Here is a 21,447-nt window from a genome sequence, read left to right as displayed (position 1 = left end):
AGAAAGAAGAAAAAAAAGAAAAAGAAAATTTACTTAGGGAATATCATCAACCATCTGAGTCCAAAACTGCAAATACTAAGTTTTAAAGTAGAAATTATTTTTTTATTAAAGGCCTGCTTGATCCAAAGCAATGAGTTAATAATTTTAAGTCATTTGGCAGTTGAAGATTGTCTTTTCCTAATCCTAAGTGAGAAGCCGGGGAATGCTGAAGCAACAACGTGGTCTATACAAAATACCTTAAGCAACAGACAAGTGAAAGAAACTTCATTTCTTGAGATTGCCGTCTGTATTTATAAAAATAAAAAAGCTTGACCAAGTCTTAATTTTCCAGGTACAACATTAAAAAAATTAGAGAAAAGGTAAATAAGAAGGATAAGAAATATTTCAAGGATTAAGAAGGCAATTTTCCCATACAGATTTTAGTTAAAGTTCATGTGTTCTAGTTGAATATCAAACATTGGAGTTTCAAATCTCTAGTACATTTTTCTCCATTTCCTAAAATGGCTGCAGGAAGAAAGAAACAGAAAGTGAAATGGAGCAAACTCTACACATTCTCATGTTTGCATCCTCAAACTAATGAAGGTGATCCTTCTTCTTTTGCTGGTGCACCATCAGCTCAAAGTTTTATTGGGCAGCCAGGTTTTTCCAGGGTGGTTTTCTGCAATGAATCACATTGCCACAAGCTCAAACCATACAACTATCCTAACAACTATGTTGCCACAACTAAATACAACGCTGTCACCTTCTTTCCTATAGCACTTTTCGAGCAGTTTCGTCGTGTTGCCAATCTGTATTTCTTGTTAGCTGCTGTTCTCTCTGTCACTTCTTTGGCTCCCTTTACTCCTGTTAGTGTCATTTCTCCCCTTGTTTTCGTCGTCGGCATTAGTATGCTCAAGGAGGCAATGGAGGATTGGAATAGATTCTTGCAGGTAACTCAAACTTCTATATAATAAGTACTACTAATGTTTATTTATATTTTCATATCTTTTGTTGATGAAAATGATATTTCAGGACTTGAAGGTGAATGCAAGAAAAGTTAAGGCTCACATAGGAAATGGTGAATTCATGGAAAGAGCCTGGAAAGAAGTATATGTGGGAGATGTAATTAAAGTTAACAAGAATGAGTATTTTCCAAGTGATCTTCTGTTGCTTTCTTCAAGCTATGAAGATGGTCTTTGTTATGTTGAGACTATGAATCTAGATGGTGAGACAAATCTGAAAGTTAAGAGAAGTTTGGAAGCCACACTTAGCTTAGATTCAGATGAACGATTCAATAAGTTTTTAGCCACAGTTCGTTGCGAGGATCCAAATCCAAACCTGTATACATTTGTAGGAAATTTGGAGTTTGAAAATGAATCTCATCCTTTGTCTCCATCTCAAATTCTTCTAAGAGATTCAAAGCTCCGAAACACTGATTATATCTATGGGGTTGTGGTCTTTAGTGGACCGGATACAAAGGCTGTGAGGAACTCCACAAGGTCACCATCTAAACGTAGTCGAGTAGAGAGGAAGATGGATCATGTAATTTATGTCCTTTTTACCATTCTCATTTTGATATCGATAATATCCTCTATCGGTTCAACTATATTCACAAACTCTGAGGCCGTTAAATGGTATTACCTTGAGTTGAAAAGAGCTTCTGATTCATCTTTTGATCCATCAAAGCCGGTTGTATCGTGCTCGTTACAATTCATAAGGGCTTTAGTGTTGTATGGCTACTTGATACCGATTTCTTTATATGTGTCGATAGAAGTTGTTAAAGTTTTACAAGCTATGCTCATCAATAAGGACCAGAAGATGTATGATGAGGTAACAGATAAAGCAGTTGAGGCTAGAACGTCGAATTTAAATGAGGAGCTTGGACAGGTGGAAATGATTCTGACTGACAAAACAGGCACATTAACTTGTAACCAGATGGAATTCAGGAAATGTTCAATTGAAGGGATTTCATATGGTGGTGAAGTCACCGAAATTGATCTTGCAGCTTCGAGAAGAATGGACATTGAGGTGGAGAGATATCGGTTCAGTCTAGGTGGATATGAGTCCAATACTCGAAGCTTAGAGATGTTTGAGTTTTCAATGGCTGATCCAGCAGCAGAGAAGATGGTCCTTGGTTTGGATCAAGGAATGGAGAAACCAAATACTATAACATCAAGAAATTCTGTTCAAGAAAGAGACTCGGTTATTAAGGGATTCAATTTCAAGGATGATCGACTAATGGACAAAATGTGGATTAATCGATCAAATGTATCAGATATGATGATGTTTTTTCGCGTCATGGCTTTATGTCACACCGGTATTCCTGTTGAAGATGAGAAAAGTGATAGACTGAAATACGAGGCAGAATCACCGGAGGAAGTAGCCTTTCTGATAGCTGCACAAGAGTTTGGATTCAAGTTCTGTCATAGAACTCAGTCTGTGATGGCTGTTCAAGAACTTGACCCCTCTTCTGGAATGGATGTTAAGAGGTGACTTTCAACTATTTTAATTCAATTTCATCTCCTCTTCTTTCAATTCTCCATTCTTTTTTTCTCATTCCTTGTGCTAATCGCTTATAGGGAATACAAGCTTTTGAATCTGTTAGAGTTCAACAGCTCTAGGAAGAGGATGTCTGTGATAGTGAGAAATCAAAATGGAGACATCTTTCTCCTTTGTAAAGGGGCTGACAAGTAAGATGTAATTGCATACATTACTTCAGATTGTTATTACTTTTTCTAGTATATTTCTAAGTCTGTCCATTGTTCTGCAGTGTTATTTTTGATAGACTTACAGATAATGGTAGGACATACCAGCAAGCGACGAGTATGCATCTTTCAAACTATGCAGAAGATGGCTTGAGAACCTTGCTTTTTGCATACAAGAAAATCAAGTCAGATGAGTATGAGAAGTGGAACTCAGTATTTACAAAAGCCAAGGCCACAATAGGTCCAGAAAGAGAGGAGCTACTAGAAAATGCCTCCGAAATGATTGAGAAAGATATGCTCCTGCTAGGTGCAGTTGCAATAGAAGATAAGCTTCAAAAAGGGGTGAGCTCTCTATTCCTTTATTCATATCCCATAAACGCTGAGCTAATTACACAAATCGTGTTTGGTGCTTTCTTGATTAGCAATCCATGTTGCAATTTGTCCTTTTCGCGTGCAAAATTTTGGACAAAGACGCTATATCCTCTTGATATGCTGCATTGAAGATTAAAAGACAATAATGTGTCCCTTGAAAAGTAAACTTAGCTTAGAGCTGGAAAATGATTCTGCACTGACTTCTTTCAGGTTCCTGAGTGCATAGACAAACTTGCACAAGCTGGATTGAAGATCTGGCTTCTAACAGGAGATAAAAAAGAAACAGCAGTTAACATTGGGTGAGAAATTACTTTCTTCTTCAGATAGCAAAAGTATGCAGCTTTTGAAATATTATCCATTACTATCAAAAGAATCTAAAGGCGGCACAGAGAAAGGTCACTCACTAGCTAAATGGATCTTGCAGGTTTGCTTGCAGCTTGCTTCGGCATGACATGAACCAAGTTCATTTGACTCTAAGCAAAGAAGCTGAGTCGAAAAATATTGTGAAGGTGAAAACAAATATCATTTGCTTGAAGCTGAAAAAAGAATGATGCATTGAATAGGGTTAAAAAATTGAACCGGAATTAAGGTAGTCAACTTTTTTTTTTCTAGTTTTTCAGGTCATGAGAGAAGATATATTGTGTCAGATCGAAAGATACTACCAAATGGTCATGCAAGAAGACAGAAAGGATCAACCTTTCGCCTTGATAGTGGATGGAAAAGCTCTTGAAATCGCCCTGAGTGATGACATAAAGGACCAGTTTCTAAAACTAGCTGTTAGATGTGATTCTGCCATATGCTGCAGAGTTTCTCCCAAACAAAAAGCTCTTGTATGTCACTGTTTTTTATGCTTAGGGCAGCCTAATGCCTTTTTCTCATATTCATGCTTTAATACACAATTTTATATAAGTTTCTGACTAGATTTTCTAGATCACGAGGTTGGTTAAGCAACACACCGGCAAGACAACATTGGCTATAGGCGATGGAGCAAATGATGTAGGCATGATTCAAGAAGCAGATATTGGCATTGGGATCAGTGGCATGGAAGGAATGCAGGTTAATGCTTTCTATCCTTAGTTTCTACAGCTATTGAAGCCTTATTTTCTAACTTCTAATTCTGTTGATCACTGAGATTTGCAGGCTGTTATGGCAAGTGACTTCTCAATGCCTCAATTTCGTTTCCTGGAGCGCTTACTTATAGTCCACGGTCACTGGTGTTACAAGAGGATATCCAAGCTGGTGAGAAAATAATCTTACTTTTAATCCAAGACAGACAAATTTTCTCCATCCTTAGATCTCAGTGTACTAATAAGAATTTTGTTCCTCATTCTGATGCTGCAGATTCTATATTTTGTCTACAAGAACATCGCTTTTGGCCTCACATTGTTCTTCTATGACATCCTCACTACTTCCTCAGGCCAGGTTCTGTTTGATGATTGGTACATCGTCATCTTCAACGTCTTTTTGACATCCTTGCCTGTGATCTCCTTGGGTGTGCTGGAACAGGATGTTTCATCTGAAGTCTGTCTTAAGGTAAGAAAAATCAAGAACTTACCCGATCCGCCCCCTGACCCCTCCTAACTATTACCATTATGCATTATGAAAGTCTTAACTTAGTTGCACCCCTAGGAAACAAAAACTTCATATGCAATTCGGACACTAAGAATACATTATATCACACATTTGAAAATCCAACATGATGTATTCGTGTCCGTGCTACTTAGGCTGCACGTAATATAGGTACTATAATGCCTTCCATATGGCTTTTCATCAACATTCTAATCAGTCTCTTTTGATGTTTGTCATTGGAGAAGTTTCCAACCCTTTATCAGCAAGGACCAAAGAATATCTGTTTCAGCTGGAAACGAATCATCGGATGGATACTAAATGCCTCACTTACATCACTAGCAATCTTAGCAATCAACATATATGCACTTTCCCCAGCTGCATTCACAGAAAGGGGAGAAGTGGCAGATATTGGACATATTGGTGCAATTATCTACACTTGCATAATATGGACAGTAAACTGCCAAATCGCGCTAATAATCAACCATTTCACTTGGATAAGCCATTTACTCATATGGGGTAGCATCATTTGCTGGTACATATTCTTGTTCTTGTATGGTGTGCTACCACCACAGCACTCTAAAACTGGATTTCACCTCTTAACTGAAGCCATAGGCCCTGCAGCAGTATACTGGATTGTCACATTGCTAGCTGTTGTAACATCACTACTTCCATATTTCATTCACATTATTATTCAGAGATCATTCTTTCCTATGGATGATCATTTGATCCAAGAAATGGAGCATTTTAGAATGGATATTATCGATGGTCCGATGTGGTTGAAAGAGCAGCAGAAATCCAAGGAGAAGACTAAAGTTGGATTTTCTGCTAGAGTTGATGCCAAGATTAGACAGTTGAAGGAACAGTTGCACAGGAAGAAAAACATCAATCTATAAGTCATGTTACAAAATTATAAATCAGTGGAAATCAACTCTGAGTATAGTCTTAAATACAGGTTCTTAGTTCCATTGAGGACTTCAAATTATTTAGCAAGCTCTAAACTGATGATAGACAGGGGTTTAGTGTAAATTTAGAGATATATGCTTTGCTATACATGTAATTTTTGTATTCCAAATGTTCCCCACCCCCCCCCCCACCCAAAAAAAAAAAAAAAATGGAGATGAAACATGAATAAAATGGTGGGCTTAGCTGCATTTTTAGCAGGGCTCACACCCCTTCTCTGAGACAAAGCTTTGCATGAGCAGACTATTCCGGTAAACTTTTTGGGAGAATGACATTGTATAGCCGCTCTCAAAATAATAGTCGAAAAGATGTATAATTTTTGTATAAATATACATTCTGTATGTTATATACAAAATTATACAAATTTTATATACTTTTTCGGCTACTGAATATAAATATTTCTGGCGTGGGCTAAAAATAATAATACCCCAAACTTTTTTGGTTTAAACCTATGGGTGGCAATTTGAGCCGAAACTCATTTGACCCGCCTAACTCGTCCAAAGTTGGGCTCGTCATTGACTTGCCCATCTGTTGAACTCAACCCATCTTGACCCAACTCATTTCAACCTATCTAAAGTTGGGTTACTTTTTAGCACAAATTGGTCCATAAATAAATTTGCTAAAATATCTTTAAAATAATTTTTTTAGTTTGATATGTTATATATGACCATAATAAAATAAAAAGTCTTATTTGATAATTAAAACAATTCATAAGAAAATAATATACATTAATTATATCTTGGTAAGAGTTGGACGGGTTGGACCATGACCCAAATTTCAACCCAACTTGACTCAACCCATTTTTGCAAACGAATAAGTAGAAAAGGCAGTCCAGTGCACAAGGCATCTCACGTTCATGCAGAGTTAAGGGCCGCACTCCAAGGAGTGATGTTGACAGCTTTCCGTAGCTCGAACTCATGACCTATTGGTCAGACTACAGAGATAAATTAACCATTGCTTCAAGGCTTCCCTTAAAAAAGGATTAAGTATTTTATTTAAAAAAATATTTTTTTCCCACAGCAAAGATTACCATATCGCTACTACTTCCAAAGTGTAAACATGGTCTTACCAAAAGTACTAAATTTTCCTAAACATACTAAGTCACTTTGATAAAGTGTAGAATATCATCACTTCTTGTAAACAAAATGAGTACAGTAGGCTTATCGGTAATAATTTTGCATACAAAATGTACACAACCTGAGAGACAAAAAAGAAAATGTTTGTCTCCCCTTCTTTCAAATATATATTAAGATCAAACATTATCAATACCAATTGTCTACTTTCTTAGAGTGCTGACAATAAAATCATCTTTTTGTTTGCTTTTGTTACAAAAACACTTACAAGAAAGAGTAGTACGGACCCCCCCCCCCCCCCAACTGCTCTTCTTATTTGGTACTCCCACTTTTTTGGTGCCTTTATTTCTTAACGCTTCATTTTTTATTTCTATATAAATAAAATAAAATAGGTTAGCTCGAAAAATATGTGGATAGGCAAAAGGCTATATATACCTACCTATAGATAGTTCACTTGTTAGTTGGGTTACGCCAAAAGAATTGCTTGCTTTAAATATCCAAGAAAATCATGTAGTGGTAAGTTTTGAAATTCTTGAAAAGCTAAATTGTACAAGTTCAAATGGTATATGTTTGCAATTAATTTTCAAACATATGAAAAATAAACTGCAATCACAAAGTAAGAGAAAAATATTTTTACTAATTAATTATGAGTATAATTTTGTGTCTCCCTTGATTCTTCTCTCCTGATTATCTTCGTGATTCGAGGACTGAAGCCGCGTATTTCTCGAATGTTGGATGATGCAGACCTTCTGGGGATGTATTTGATCTCCAGCTTCTTGAACTATTTGATTATCAAGAAGTATCCGGCCATATTTTGATCTCTTTATGCATATCCTAAGAGTTTATGAGATTTTGAAATGATATCCATTTTTGAGATATTTTTTAAAGGATTATATAACCCTTTTTATAAGAGTGACCTAGGGTTTTGGTAGAGTAGCCTCCAAGCAACACTGACAGACTCCTAGAATTTCAATATGTCTTGTAGTATCTTGAAATTAGGATTTAACTCGATCCATTAAGTTTTCGATCTCTATAAATGCTCCCTACTTCAAGGTTTGTCGAGCCTTAGCGAAACTTGAAGACGAGACTTGAAATACCCGATCATCACAATAGAAAATTTTGAAGCATGTAGTTTCGATTTGCAGGAGGAAGAGATGAAGGGCAGAACTAGTCCCACTGGGAGTGCCAGAATTTGTACTCATAATTAATTAGTAAAAATATTTTTCTCTTATTTTGTGATTGTAGTTTATTTTTCATATGTTGAAAATTAGTTGCAAATAAATTGGCACGCCCATTGGGACATATAAAAATTCACTAAGCCTTATGCGCAAGTGGGACATATAAAATATTGCAAGAATTTGTAGACAATAAATTGCGTCAAAAAAATAAAATCAAGACCTAAAATATCGTAACAATTGTAGTATTTTATTTCGAATATTTGAGTGTACAATCTCTATGAATCCTCTGATTCTTCTTTTCAATAATAAATAAATTCAAGGGCCTTTGAGCTTGATCTTGAATATGTAGTTGTTGCCACGAACGATGATCTTGTTCTTGAGCTTTAGCTTGATTGCTTGAACTTGACCTTGATTTGTTCTTCGTTCTTGAGCTTGAACTTGATTTCTTGAACTTGAACTTGATTGCTTGAAGCTTGAACTTGTAGAGAAATTTGCGGTGTTTGATCCACGAACTCTCTCTTGCTTCTTGTTATAACTTCTGGTGTCTTTTCTGAGTTATGAAGACCCCTATTTATAGTTGTGGAAGGGAGGAGTTGTGATAAGAACAAACTCTTTCCGACCAATCAAATTAAAGTGTGACATGTCCGCATTTGATTGGCCAGAACATGTCACTTGCACACATGGCGCGATTTCATTAGTCTTTTAGTGTGACTTGGCATGCCTTGTCATTTTGACACGTGGCATGATCCTATTGGCTCTTCCGTTTGACTTGACATGCCAATTTTGCAACTAATTTTCAACATATGAAAAATAAACTGCAATCACAAAATAAGAGAAAAATATTTTTACTAATCAATTATGAGTACAATTCTGTGTTTCCCTTGATTCTTCTCTCCTGATTATCTTCGTGATTCGAGGGGTGAATCACGTATTTCTCGAATGTAGGATGATACAGACCTTCTGGGGATGTATTTGATCTCCAGCTTCATGAACTATTTGATTATCAAGAAGTATCCGGCCATATTTTGATCTCTTTGTACATATCCCAAGATTTTATGGGATTTTGAGATTACCTATTCAAGGAAATATGTATCCCTTTATATAGGTGTGAGTTAGGGCTTTAGGGTAGAGTAACCTCCAAGAAACCCAAATAGACTCCTAGGATTTCAAGAGTCGTGTAGTCTAATTTAGGATTTGGCTTGATCCCTTAAAATTTCGATGTCTACCGTATACATATATTAACTTTTTCTTATTTAAAATTTAAAGCTTACTCTGGATAGACACCTTGGATGAGTTAAGTTACTACATTCATGTTCAACACTATATTGATGTCATTTGATAGTATAAACCTGTACTACTAAAATGTAATTTTGAAGATCTGATATCGTGATAAGTAAATTTTATTGGATCGACCGAAGGGGCGAAAAGTGGCGTAGGCACATAGAGTGAAGGTGTTTAATTGTACACTTTTTATCGGAAAAATTATACTAAGTATATAAAAAATTATACTATATGTATAAATTAAAAATTACTAAATATTATATATATACCTTGAATACTCTTTATAAAATTTCTGATTTCACCACTCGAAGAAAACCATTCAAGGTTCAAGGGGGGTAAAGCTTATTTAGTATAAACATTTTGATAAAATATCGGCATGCTTGAACGAGGAATACATGACAGTGGACCTTTTGTAGTAGGGGTGTTAATGGTTTGGTTCGGCCAGTTATTTTGTAAAATTGTATCATATTAATTTTTTTTGGTTATTATATTATGTATAACCAAAATTAAATTTTTCAAAACCGTCCTAATCATGTAGGTTTCTCCTCGGTATCGTTACAATTTGGTTAATTTTCGGTATTTTTTAAATATTATGTAAAAGTCACTAGTAGAGGTAGAATGCAATAACATACATACTTTTATAGGATTTAACAAAACTCTCAAGACATTTTTTCGGTTTAAAGAGTGATGAATTAAACATGAAAGATGTCCAAAGTATAAATCCATCAATTATTCTACAGTAGCGTAAAAGAAACCAAGCAAAGACAAAGAGAATGTAAATCACACGAGTAGAAGATATTAACCAAGTTGGGACTCAAGAATAAAGTTAGTCTATAGAAGATTGAATATTTAAAAAGATATATCTAAATCATATGAAAGGAAACACAATACCTTATATTTGCTTCTCATAATCGCTAGAATACCTTGTATCTTGCTAGTGAATATGCTGAAAATAATTTAGTTTCAATAGGAGAAGCACAATAGATTTGGGATTAGGATTTTGAGTTTTAATTACTTGTTGGCTTGTAACCATTTTCATAAATCCAAGGTACGAGGAAAAATTTAATGCTTCATTATTTTTAAGCTTAATATATAAATATATTCTTCACATGTAAATTTATTCGGTATGATTCGATATTTTTTTAATTCATTTTCATAAAATTTAAAACCTTGGTACGGTTCAATTGATTTAGTCGTTTTTAAACCTCCATTGTTATCCCTATTTTGTACCATCATTAGTTATTTCATAACTTCAAAATCTTCTCCAATTTTGTTCTTAGAAAATCACTTGAGGTTAGCTTTTCTTAGAATTATTAATTTTATCCTCTGTAGAATAATAGGCAGTAAATTAAAATGCCTCTTTTACTAAATTAATGAGCTCATTCAAAAAGGAAATATAATGTTTCTCACATTATTATTCTTTGCTTAAGGAGAAATCAACATGAGAAAAAAGATGGGGAAGAGTGGAAACCTTGTGGGGGAGAATGAGAAGAGCACTAACTAAAGAATGTTTTTTGCCCAAAAGTCAAAGTCATTATGCCATTGTCAAAGATAATTCCTCAACCTTTTTGACTTCCAAATTTGGGTCACAAATATAAATTTGGAGTTCACGAGATCTTACAAAGACCAAGAAATGATTGAAAGATTATAATTTTCTTGTCCCCATTATAAGTTAAAATATTCTTTTTTAAAGATATTTTGTATCTCCTTTTTCTTCAACCATTAGTTAAGAAACGTGGAAAGGGAAAAGAAAATAAAGTAATGGTATAAATAAAAAGAGAGAAGATGAGAAAGGAAGTTTCAAGAGTCTTAATGGTGCAAAAACTAACTTTTTCACCATCGCTTGACAAAAAATAATATCGAGACATGATATTTTTCTCCATTATTATTTGGTTTTGGGAGAATGTAAGAGAAAATAAAGAAGCAAAGTGATTTTTATATTCTTCTCTTCCTTTCTCACGTTGTTCAGATCCTTAAAAATGCAGTTTGAGTGTGTGTCCAAAAACTTGAAAGATCTAACACAAACACAATATTATTTTTAAGGATTCGAACAACATAACTTTTACTTATTTTCAAACAAAATACAAATAGGGAAGGGGGAGGGGACATCTTCTTCCACCATTATATATGGTCGTTTAATTTCAAACAAAGTGTAGAGAAAAAGGAAAAATAATCTCTACCATTATATATGATCGTTTAATTTCGAAGAAAATTTAGAGAATCTCATCCATAACTAATTCACAAACTCCAATTATTAAAATTGTCTTAGCATAGTGGTATAAATCCACGACCATATATATATATATATATATATATATATATATATTATAATAATACCTTTATTTAAATAATTATTCTTATATTATGTGCATGACATATATATTTTACAACCTTTATTTTCTTTTATTCTGAATTGTGTAAATAAATTTTTGAATTTTTGTTGTTAATACTAAAATTATTATCATGAACAAATTATTCTAATTAATTTTTTTTACTGTGCTCATTATTTTGTTATTCCAGCATTATAGATGCTTAAATACTTTTAATTTTTTTAATTTATAAATAATATTTATTTATTCTATAGGTAAGTCCATAATATAAATTAAAAAGGGAAAGTCATAATATTAAAAAGTTTAAAAAAATAAAAAGAAAATAAATGTTTATAATTTAGAGAGTAAAATAGGTATTTGACAATTCAAAATTTGGAAAATCTAATTAAGTGACCTTTTAAGTATAATAAATATAGTTCAATGATTTTATTGTTATAAACAAAAAAAAATAACTTTAGAGTGACCACTTGAATAATTGACTCCTTAAAGACATAGTGTATCATAATCTCTATATCTTGTATATCACAATTCAAACCAGACAATTAGTAGTCAGTACCAAATGTTAGGTAGTGGACGGATAAATATGAGAAGTTCAGCATACATGATATCCCATGCTGGAAAATGTGCATAGGATACTAAAAGCATATGCTTTGAAATATTTACAAATTTTGCTGCAACAATTTGAAATTTGTTACCCTTCTCGATTTGCAGAAGAAGATGCCTTCTTATCTTGTTTAATGGTCAATTTCGGCCATATTGACTATATCCAATGGTTATTCTCAAACAGCAGAAATCTTTTGCTCAATTTATACAGTGTAGGTATATATATATATATATATATATATATATATATATATATATATATATATATATGTATGAGTTGTCTTTATTACCCCAATAATTTATCTGATGGGGCCTTCAATAATTCAGATTTTGCTTTTCTCTTTATCGTTTTTTTCCGAAGATTCTTCGGCATTTTTCTTCAGCTTTGTAAGGAAATCTTCAATTTCTTCAATATTGATTTCTGTGTCCGAGGGGCTCTGGGCTTCACCTACCACACATACTTCATCATTTGAAGTGCTTCCAATGGCGGAATACCCATTGCACCACTACTAGTATTTTTTAAACGATGAGTGATTTTATAAAAATATCTGGAGGGTATTACCCCTTCTTTTATACAATTTAAATTTGCTCCATTAACAAATAAAGCAACGAACTCTTTTTTGAAATTGTAGTCAATTAAAAGAGTTATTTTTACTAAAAACTTTTGGGTGATAAAATATTGTAATATTTCTAAAAATTCATCTTCAGGAAAATTCATTACTGCGAGTAAAGTATTAACAGTTTTTTCTTCTGAAGAACTAGCGATATTATCCAACACAGTAATTTTAACACTAGGATCTGTATTAATCACCACAGAATTTTCTAATCTGAAAATCCTTTCATCTAAGGCTACATTTGAAGCCTTTAATTCCGAGATTTCTTTCTTGAGATAACTTATCTCAGTATTTAAATCTTGGACAGTAGCCAACCTTTCAGGTTGAGACTTATTTTTCACCATTTTTCTGATTTCAGACATGGTGTAAGGTCCTTTTTGAGATGGAATATCTTCCACCTCTGTTCCTACTTCTTCACTAGTAGGAATCTTATCTATTAGTTGGGACCTTAATTCAGGGTCTTTAATAACTCTTAGAAGATCAATCAAATTATTATTAGATAGAACATTGATCTTCAAGTCTCTAAATTGGGAGTAAATATTAAAAAGTTCATCGTCAGTATTACAACCAAGGTCTACTGTCGAGATTGGTAACTGTCTGGTCTATATAATTCTTAACCCAAAACCCCATCGGGTTGACACAGTAAACTCCTAACTACCAAACATGCATAGTAAATAACCTTCGAGAACCAAGTTTAACACTTACCTGTTTAGCCTATCAGTTAGGCTAACAGTACTGCAGGAATGGAAAAGGGAAGGAGAAGAACAATACCAGACCAGAGACCCTTAGTTGTGGCCAAGCGACCTTTTTGATTTTATTTCAAAATGAAAAATATTACAGAAGGGGTTCTTTACAAGTAGAGCGAGAGACTAGAGAGAAGGCAGAGGTTATACTTCTATCTTCTGAAGAAGAGCGAGAGTCCTGTAATAAGGGACAATGCTCAAATAATTGTTGTAATACTGACGATGAACTTTTTAATATTTACTCCCAATTTAGGGACTTAAAGATCAATGTCCTGTCTAATGATAATTTGATTGATTTACTAAGGGTTATTAAAGACTCTGAATTAAGGTCCCAACTAATAGATAAAATTCCTACGAGTTCAGAAGTAGGAACAGAGGTGGAAGAAATTCCATCTCAAAAAGGACCTTACACCATGTCTGAAATCAGAATATTGGTGAAAAATAAGTCTCAGCCTGAAAGGCTTGCTACTGTCCAAGATTTAAGTACTGAGATAAGTTATCTCAAGAAAGAAATTTCGGAATTAAAAGCTTCAAATGTAGCTTTAGATGAAAGAATTTTCAAATTAGAAAATTCTGGGGTGATTAATATAGATCCCAGTATTAAGATTACTGAGATAGATAATATTGCTAGTTCTTCAGAAGAAAAAACTACTAATACTTTACTGGCAGTAATGGATTTTCCTGAAGATGAATTTCTAGAAAAATTATAATATTTTATCACCCAAAGGTTTTTAATAAAAATAATTCTTTCAATTGACTACAATTTCAAAAAAGAGTTTGTTGCTTTATTTGATAGTGGAGTAGATTTAAATTGTGTAAAAGAAGGGGTAATACCCTCCAGATATTTTCATAAAACCACTCATCGTTTAAAAAATGTTAGTGATGGTGCAATGAGTATTTCATATAAATTATCTAGGGCTTATATGTGCCAACATGATATATGTATTCCTGAAAGTTTTGTATTAGTAAAAGATATTGATAGGGAAGTAATACTTGATGTCCCATTTTTTATTAAATTAATGTCTTTTTTATATTGGGATACAAAAAAATTTACTGGTACTTACAATGGTAAAAGTATCACTTTCGAGTTTATAACTGAGCCAGTTCAAAGATTTTTGAACGAGATTATTTCTAATAATATTTCTTCAAAAATCAATCAAATTGAGTTTTTGAAAAATGAAATTTGTTCCATTACAATTGAATAGGATTTAAAGAATCCTAAGTTAGTAGAAAAAATTAATTTTCTCAAAAAACGATTTTCTGCTTCTATTTGTGGTGACCATCCAAACCAATTTTGGAGCAGAAAAAAGCATATTATAAGTATTCCTTATGAAGAAGACTTCTCTGAGGATAATATTCCAACCAAGGCTCGACCTTGTCAAATGAACTCTGATTATTTGGAGTTATGCAAAAAGGAAATTGATTCCTTACAACAGAAGGGTTTAATTAGACCTTCCAAGTCCAAATGGTCTTGTACTGCCTTTTATGTTAATAAACATGCTGAACAGGAACGAGGAGTTCCTAGATTTGTTATTAACTATAAACCCCTTAATAAGGTGTTAAAATGGATTAGATATCCTATTCCTAATAAAAAAGGATTTATTAGATAGACTTCATGGTGCCATTATATTTTCAAAATTTGATTTAAAATCAGGATATTGGCAGATTCAGATATCTAAATCAGATAAATATAAAACTGCTTTCAATGTGCCAATGGGTCAATATGAATGGAATGTTATGCCCTTTGGTTTGAAAAATGCTCCCTCTGAATTTCAAAAAATTATGAATGATATTTTCCTTCCTTATACAGACTTCATAATTGTTTATATTGACGATATTCTAGTATTTTCAAAAAATATAGAATCTCATTTCAAACATTTAGATTATTTAAAAAGATTATCATCCAGAATGGATTGGTTATATCAAAATCAAAAATGATGATTTTCCAAACTTCTGTTAGATTTTTGGGTCATAACATTGAGAAGGGTAAGATTATTCCTATAAGTAGAAGTATTGAATTTGCTTCTAAGTTCCCTGATATAATTACTGATAAAACCCAGCTTCAGAGATTTCTAGGAAGCTTAAATTATATTTCTCCTTTTATAAAAGACCTTGCTAAAGATACTGCTCTTCTTTATGAAAGACTAAAGAAGAACCCCAAAGCTTGGACTAACAGTCATACTGAAGCAGTCAAGAGAATTAAACAAAAGGTTAATAACCTTCCCTGCTTAACTCTCGCCAATCCCACCTAGGAAAAGATTGTGGAAACTGATGCCTCGGATATTGGTTATGGCGGGATATTAAAACAATGTTCTCCAGTAGATAAACAAGAATACCTTGTTCAGATTTATTCTGGTAAATAGAATAACTCCCAGAAAAATTATGCGACTGTAGCTAAAGAAATTCTTGCTATTGTCAAATGTGTTATGAAATTTCAGATTGATTTATATAATCAAAAATTTCTGATTAAGACGGATTGTCAAGCAGCAAAGTTTATCTTTAATAAAGATTTTAAACATGATGTTTCTAAACAAATGTTTGCAAGGTGGCAAGCTTTATTAGCTCCTTTTGATTTTGAACTTATATACAAAAAATGGTCTGATAATATCCTTCCTGATTTTCTTACAAGAGAATATTTGAACTAATAGTTCTCTATTTGTCTCTACAGATTATGAGGCCTGAATACAGACCTCCTCGGCAACGAGGAAAAGGAAGGGCATCTACTAATAATAGAGAGAGTAATATTCTCGTCCAAATTGGAAATCAAAGGTTAATAGCCGCTAATCTGACACAAGGTAATACCGAACATCCGTTATACAAGGAATTCATGAATTTTATACAACCCAAAAAAGATGAAGTATAACTTTCTTCATGAATGACCCTTAGGTCTTCACTTGTTGATGAATTACCTTCATCAGTGTCAGACATTCTGGAGAGGAATTTAAAAAAATCTTACATAAAGAATCTTTGATATGATCATCTAAATCAAGTTCCTTGATCTTGTCCTTGATTTTACAATCCTTAGCGTAATGGCCTACTCTACCATATTTATAACAGGCCTGAGGGTTTTTGGATTTAACAAAACCCTTTCTGGCTTTATGGAAAACCTTCCTCCTTTGGGTTTTTTCATGCCGTTTCTCCGGCGAACCTTTCTTCCTTTTGAAATCCTTCTTATGGGATTTCTTTATCTTGGAAGGAATATCTATGGCGAAATGTTCACAGAATTCACCTAATTGTTGTCTCTCAGTGAGACGATGTTTCTTAATTTGTTGGTTTAGCTTGATCTCATTACATAGGGCTAAACCTTCCTGAGTACATACACTAAATAGTTTACCATATGAGTAATTATTATAATCGATACTCATCCCTGTGCCTCTAAGGACTTTTCTAATCCTTTCAGCAAATAAGGGAGGGAGTCCATCTATGAATTTGGACTTCCAATGAGTACTATTACTCTCTGGCAGTTCCATCACTCTGGACAAGAAAATATCTTTATATCATCTAAAAGATGTGAGGGTTTTACACCTCAAATTCTGGAGCATTGTTCTAATGGTCTCACTATTATTAGACCATCTTCCAGAAAAGTGTTCGATAATATTCATGACTAAAAAATAGACTGAGTTTTGAACAGTCTTTTCATCTTCAGTCTTGGTTGCATTCATTATTTGAAAGCGTTGCTCATTAGTGAGATAATTATCCCACCAGTCTTTCAGCTGACCAGTAAATCCAACAATAATCATTTCTGCTATTGCTCTATTTGTATTTTTATTAACTTTACAGATAGTACTGTACATAAGCATTCTATGTACTGTTGTATATATTTGCCTTTCAGCAAGACCATCTATGTTCCATTCATAGATATCTGACCCACTATAACCTTGATGATAGTGGTCATTGTCCTGTTCTTCTATTAGAACATCTTGAGGGGTTGGTCTAGGATAGAAAAATATTCTTTGGTATGGTTTTCAAGCATACTTTTCAGAGATTTTATTAATCTCGTCATCTACTTTCAGATTGTTAGTAAATGCATGCTCTAAATTTAGAGGACTAACTCTAAATTCACCTAACTTCTTAGCAAGAAGTTCTTCAATATTTTTCTAGACTTACGTCATCCAGACTTTTCAATTTAAAGTTTTTTACCTCAGGAGGTGGTTGGATACTAGCAGTAGTGATTTTCTCTTTACCTTTAGTATCTTTCTGTTTGATTTTTTGGACCTCAGCTATAAGCTTGTCCAATTTCTCATGGATCTTAATAACCTGTTCACCCAGAATACTCACATATATATTGGAATAATTATTCTAAGTAAGCATGGTATTTAAATTCTTAGCAGTTATAGTAGCAACATCATTTTCAAATATTTTTGAAAAGCAGTGCAGTAAATGCTTTTATATTTTTCCCTTATATGAAAAGATTGTTGGGATAGGAAAATAGAATTAACAATATTTCCATTTGTGAGCGTATAATCTCTTTCTAAAATAGAAATATAGTTATAAACTATCTATAGTGTTAAACCTTAGAAGCTAAGTTTAACACTATTTTCTTAATGAATACCATTAGGAAGAAGACTACTGTTAAAAACAGTAGAAAAGAAGAATATGAATTGCTTCAACAATTAGATCTGTTTAATAAGTGGACGATACCATTAGTCAAGCCTAAGTTAATATACCAGTTAGGTACCTTTGAAAGAATAAGTTTAAAATAAGTAGTTAAAACTACTGAAGAGACTATCAGTGTAGATAGTGACCATGCTACGTTCAGATTATTATCTGAAAGTGATTTAGCCTGAAACTATTCTTATAGAAACCAACTTTGGCAAATCCAAAGTAACCACCAGAAGACCTATCAAATGGGATGAAATTGATTTCCCTAAAGAATGGGTCAGGGAGGAAGCTGTTGCCCACTGGTAATACTGAGGTTACAGAAATAGAACAAACCTCAGATGGCACTGTTAAAATCAGGTTCAATGAACCCGATCAAACTGATAATGTCAGTTTATCATCCAGACTAGCTAGATCAAATTCTTCATATATTTCTCCAATTGATTATGTGGTAGACTTTCCATCTAGAACCTCCACATCTCAAATTAGAGAAAATAATAGAATTAATGATGTTAGTATCAACAGAGATAATATTGTCAAGATTAATAATACTACAGATGTTGAACCTACTGCATCCGAAATGGACATGCTTATTAACATAGAAACCAGTACAAGACATTTGGACTTTGAGGGTCTAATTAAACCCTTTTGCTGTAAGGAATCAATTTTCTTTTTACATAACTCCAAATAATCAGAGTTCTTTTAACAAGGTCGAGCCTTGGTTGGAATATTATCCTCAGAGAAGTCTTCTTCATAAGGAAGACTTATAATATGGGATGCACTATGAGATTATACTCTCAACAACAGGATCCGCTGAAATTCAGCACTTTTATCCTGCTAATACCAGAAAAACTTATAGTTTTTCGAAGATCATTATTAAAAAGGTTGTACCTTCTGACGAATGGGGTATCGGTACCCTCAAAGATCGTGAATATACACATCCTGACCAAAAAATTTCGGTCAAATTTAATTATTGGGACTATGTAGAGAGTTTTAATAAAACTTTCCTTTATGAAAATCCTAATAGGATATCTAATCCATTTTAACACCTTATTAAGGGGTTTATAATTTATGACTAATCTGAAAGTGACCATGCTACATTCAGATTATTATCTGAAAGTGATTTAGTCCCTTATAAGGATTCACATAGATTTATACATATAGGCTTGATACAAGTAGCCTTTAAGCCACTTATATTAAGAGGCTTACCTGAAAGCTTTATAGCAGCTCTCAGAGATGGCAGAAATCAGAACTGGAAAAAGTCTCTTATAGGGAAAGTGCAAACCAGTTTGGCCTATGACCCTGTTTATTTTAATGCTTATCCTAATTTGCAGATTTCTCTTAATGATGAGATATCTATCTGTATTTTTATTAACTTTACAGATAGTACTGCACATAAGCATTCTATGTACTGCTAGTACTATATATATATATATATATATATATATATATATCATTCGAGCTCCGTGTGACTTATAAAGGTTATCGATTCGCATTGTAGAATCACTGATACTTGAATCATGGTAGATTGCCTACATCACATCTTTAGGGTATAGTCCTTCCCCGAACCCTGCGTGAATGCCGAATACTTCGTGCACCAAACTGCTTTTTTAAACACTTCAACTACTCTTGTTCTATTCTTTGTGGATTATTTTACTATAGTTCTTGACGGTAAAGGAAAATGAACTAAAGACTTGTTGGTTTTTGTTTAAAAAAAAAGATAGCTTGAGGTGTTTTTCTTATAATCTTATAACTATTGTTTTTAAAGAATGATTCAATTTGTATCATTTGATCAATATAATACTAATGAAAAAAGGATAAAAGACATAAATCAATGTTATAAATTGTGAGCGCAGAACATTAAAACTAAACTTTCTAGAATTTTTGTAATCTGAATGTATGGAAATGTAATCCTGAATTCTTTTTGTAAAGTTCAATGTATTTGGTAAAATTTCAATATTTATGGAGATATCCGTTTTTCTCTTTTTGTTATTATTCAATTGAGAACAAAAGACACACAAGCGTGAAACACAAATTAAAGGAGATAGCATGCTTCTTTGTTACTTAATTATTAAACTTTGCATTGGATCTATAACCAATGAGTCCACATTATTATTAAAAGTCATACATTCATTCAACAAAGACAAACAAAGATGCCATTACTATTTTCTTTTATTTTTTCTTCTACAAATGCAAATTGAGAACACATATCACCTTATGTAATACTCCACTTGTAAGCATGCAAAAGGTATCAATCAACTTAATTATAGTATGTAGTGCATTATTAGTCTTGGCCAAGAGCAGATCCAGAATTTTAATTTTATGGGTTCAGCATTTATGATTCTTAGTATTGAATTTATTATAATTTTAAATCTATGAGGTAAGACTTATGGAACTACACTAGGTATATTGTTGTTGTTGGGGGTGAGACCCACTATATATTACAATTTTAGTAAATTTTTACACTAAAATTATACTTTGTATCGAAAATACTGAGTTTATGTGAATCCAATAGTATAACACTATATACGCCTGGTCTTGGTACTACTATTATTTATCTGACTTAATAAGATTCCTCTAAAATAGGCATGATACTCGATTTATTTTTCTTCGAAGGAACCATTAGTTTCATATTTATACTAGTCCTTTTGTCGGGAAAGGAACGCCAAAGGAAGGACTGAAACGAATGTGAGCCTGTGAGGTGTGAAATGAAATACCTAATATTTTTCTTTTCGTTCAACTACAGGAGTAATTACTTTTCTTTTTCACTTTGCAAACGAAACAAGAAAAAGGGGAAACTTTGGAAACTTTCCCTCTTCTTTCCTTTAGCGCAATAGTTTACTATTGATAAATCTATTATAAATATATATCATATTATGGATGTTCATTTAGTACTCCATTGTAAATAAGCTTCCTCAAGAAATTTATCCATATGATACTCCGTCGTAAATATGGTTATTTATTTAGTACTCTATTGGAAATAAGCTTCCCGAAGAAGCTTATCATTTCGGTACTCCGTTATGGATAAATATTACCCTCGGCAGAAGATTATCTATATCTGGTACAGTAGCAGCTTACAAGTAACTTACACAGCAGCTTGCAGTAGCAGCTTATACAACAGCTTGCAGCAGCAACTTCACAACAACTTCTTTCTTCTATAAATAGAGAAGATTTCAATTCATTATGTACATGAATTTGAAGTTGAATAATAAATCTCTCTCTCTCTCTCTCTCTCTCTATATATATATATATATATATATATATATATATATATATATATATATATATTTGTCTTTGATTTCTTTACTTTAAAGTCTTTATTTTATAACACGTTATCAGTACGAGACTCTGCCATTTTGAGCACTTACTTCAAATTTAATTTCTATTTCAGTGTTCATCTCCGATATATGACGACGTTCTTACATCCGTGGTAGATCTTGT

The 21,447-nt window shown here is 33.0% G+C and overlaps 1 protein-coding gene across 1 annotated transcript; it reads left to right on the top strand.

Annotated features, from left to right (window-relative positions):
- The first annotated feature begins 409 nt into the window (after nucleotides 1-409).
- LOC104232071 (probable phospholipid-transporting ATPase 5) lies at nucleotides 410-5,679 on the top strand. Its single transcript, XM_009785172.2, has 11 exons — nucleotides 410-929; nucleotides 1,012-2,468; nucleotides 2,559-2,669; nucleotides 2,750-3,026; nucleotides 3,267-3,355; nucleotides 3,481-3,565; nucleotides 3,677-3,886; nucleotides 3,987-4,112; nucleotides 4,197-4,295; nucleotides 4,398-4,589; nucleotides 4,871-5,679. The coding sequence occupies exons 1-11, from the start codon at nucleotides 501-503 to the stop codon at nucleotides 5,516-5,518; spliced, it is 3,723 nt and encodes a 1,240-aa protein (XP_009783474.1). The 5' UTR covers nucleotides 410-500; the 3' UTR covers nucleotides 5,519-5,679.
- The last annotated feature ends 15,768 nt before the right edge of the window (nucleotides 5,680-21,447 follow it).

This window comes from Nicotiana sylvestris, chromosome 2 (genome assembly GCF_000393655.2).
Source record: "Nicotiana sylvestris chromosome 2, ASM39365v2, whole genome shotgun sequence".
Classification (NCBI taxonomy): domain Eukaryota; kingdom Viridiplantae; phylum Streptophyta; class Magnoliopsida; order Solanales; family Solanaceae; genus Nicotiana; species Nicotiana sylvestris.
Note: the sequence above shows the minus strand (reverse complement) of the source record. Positions and strands in the feature narration are given on the sequence as shown.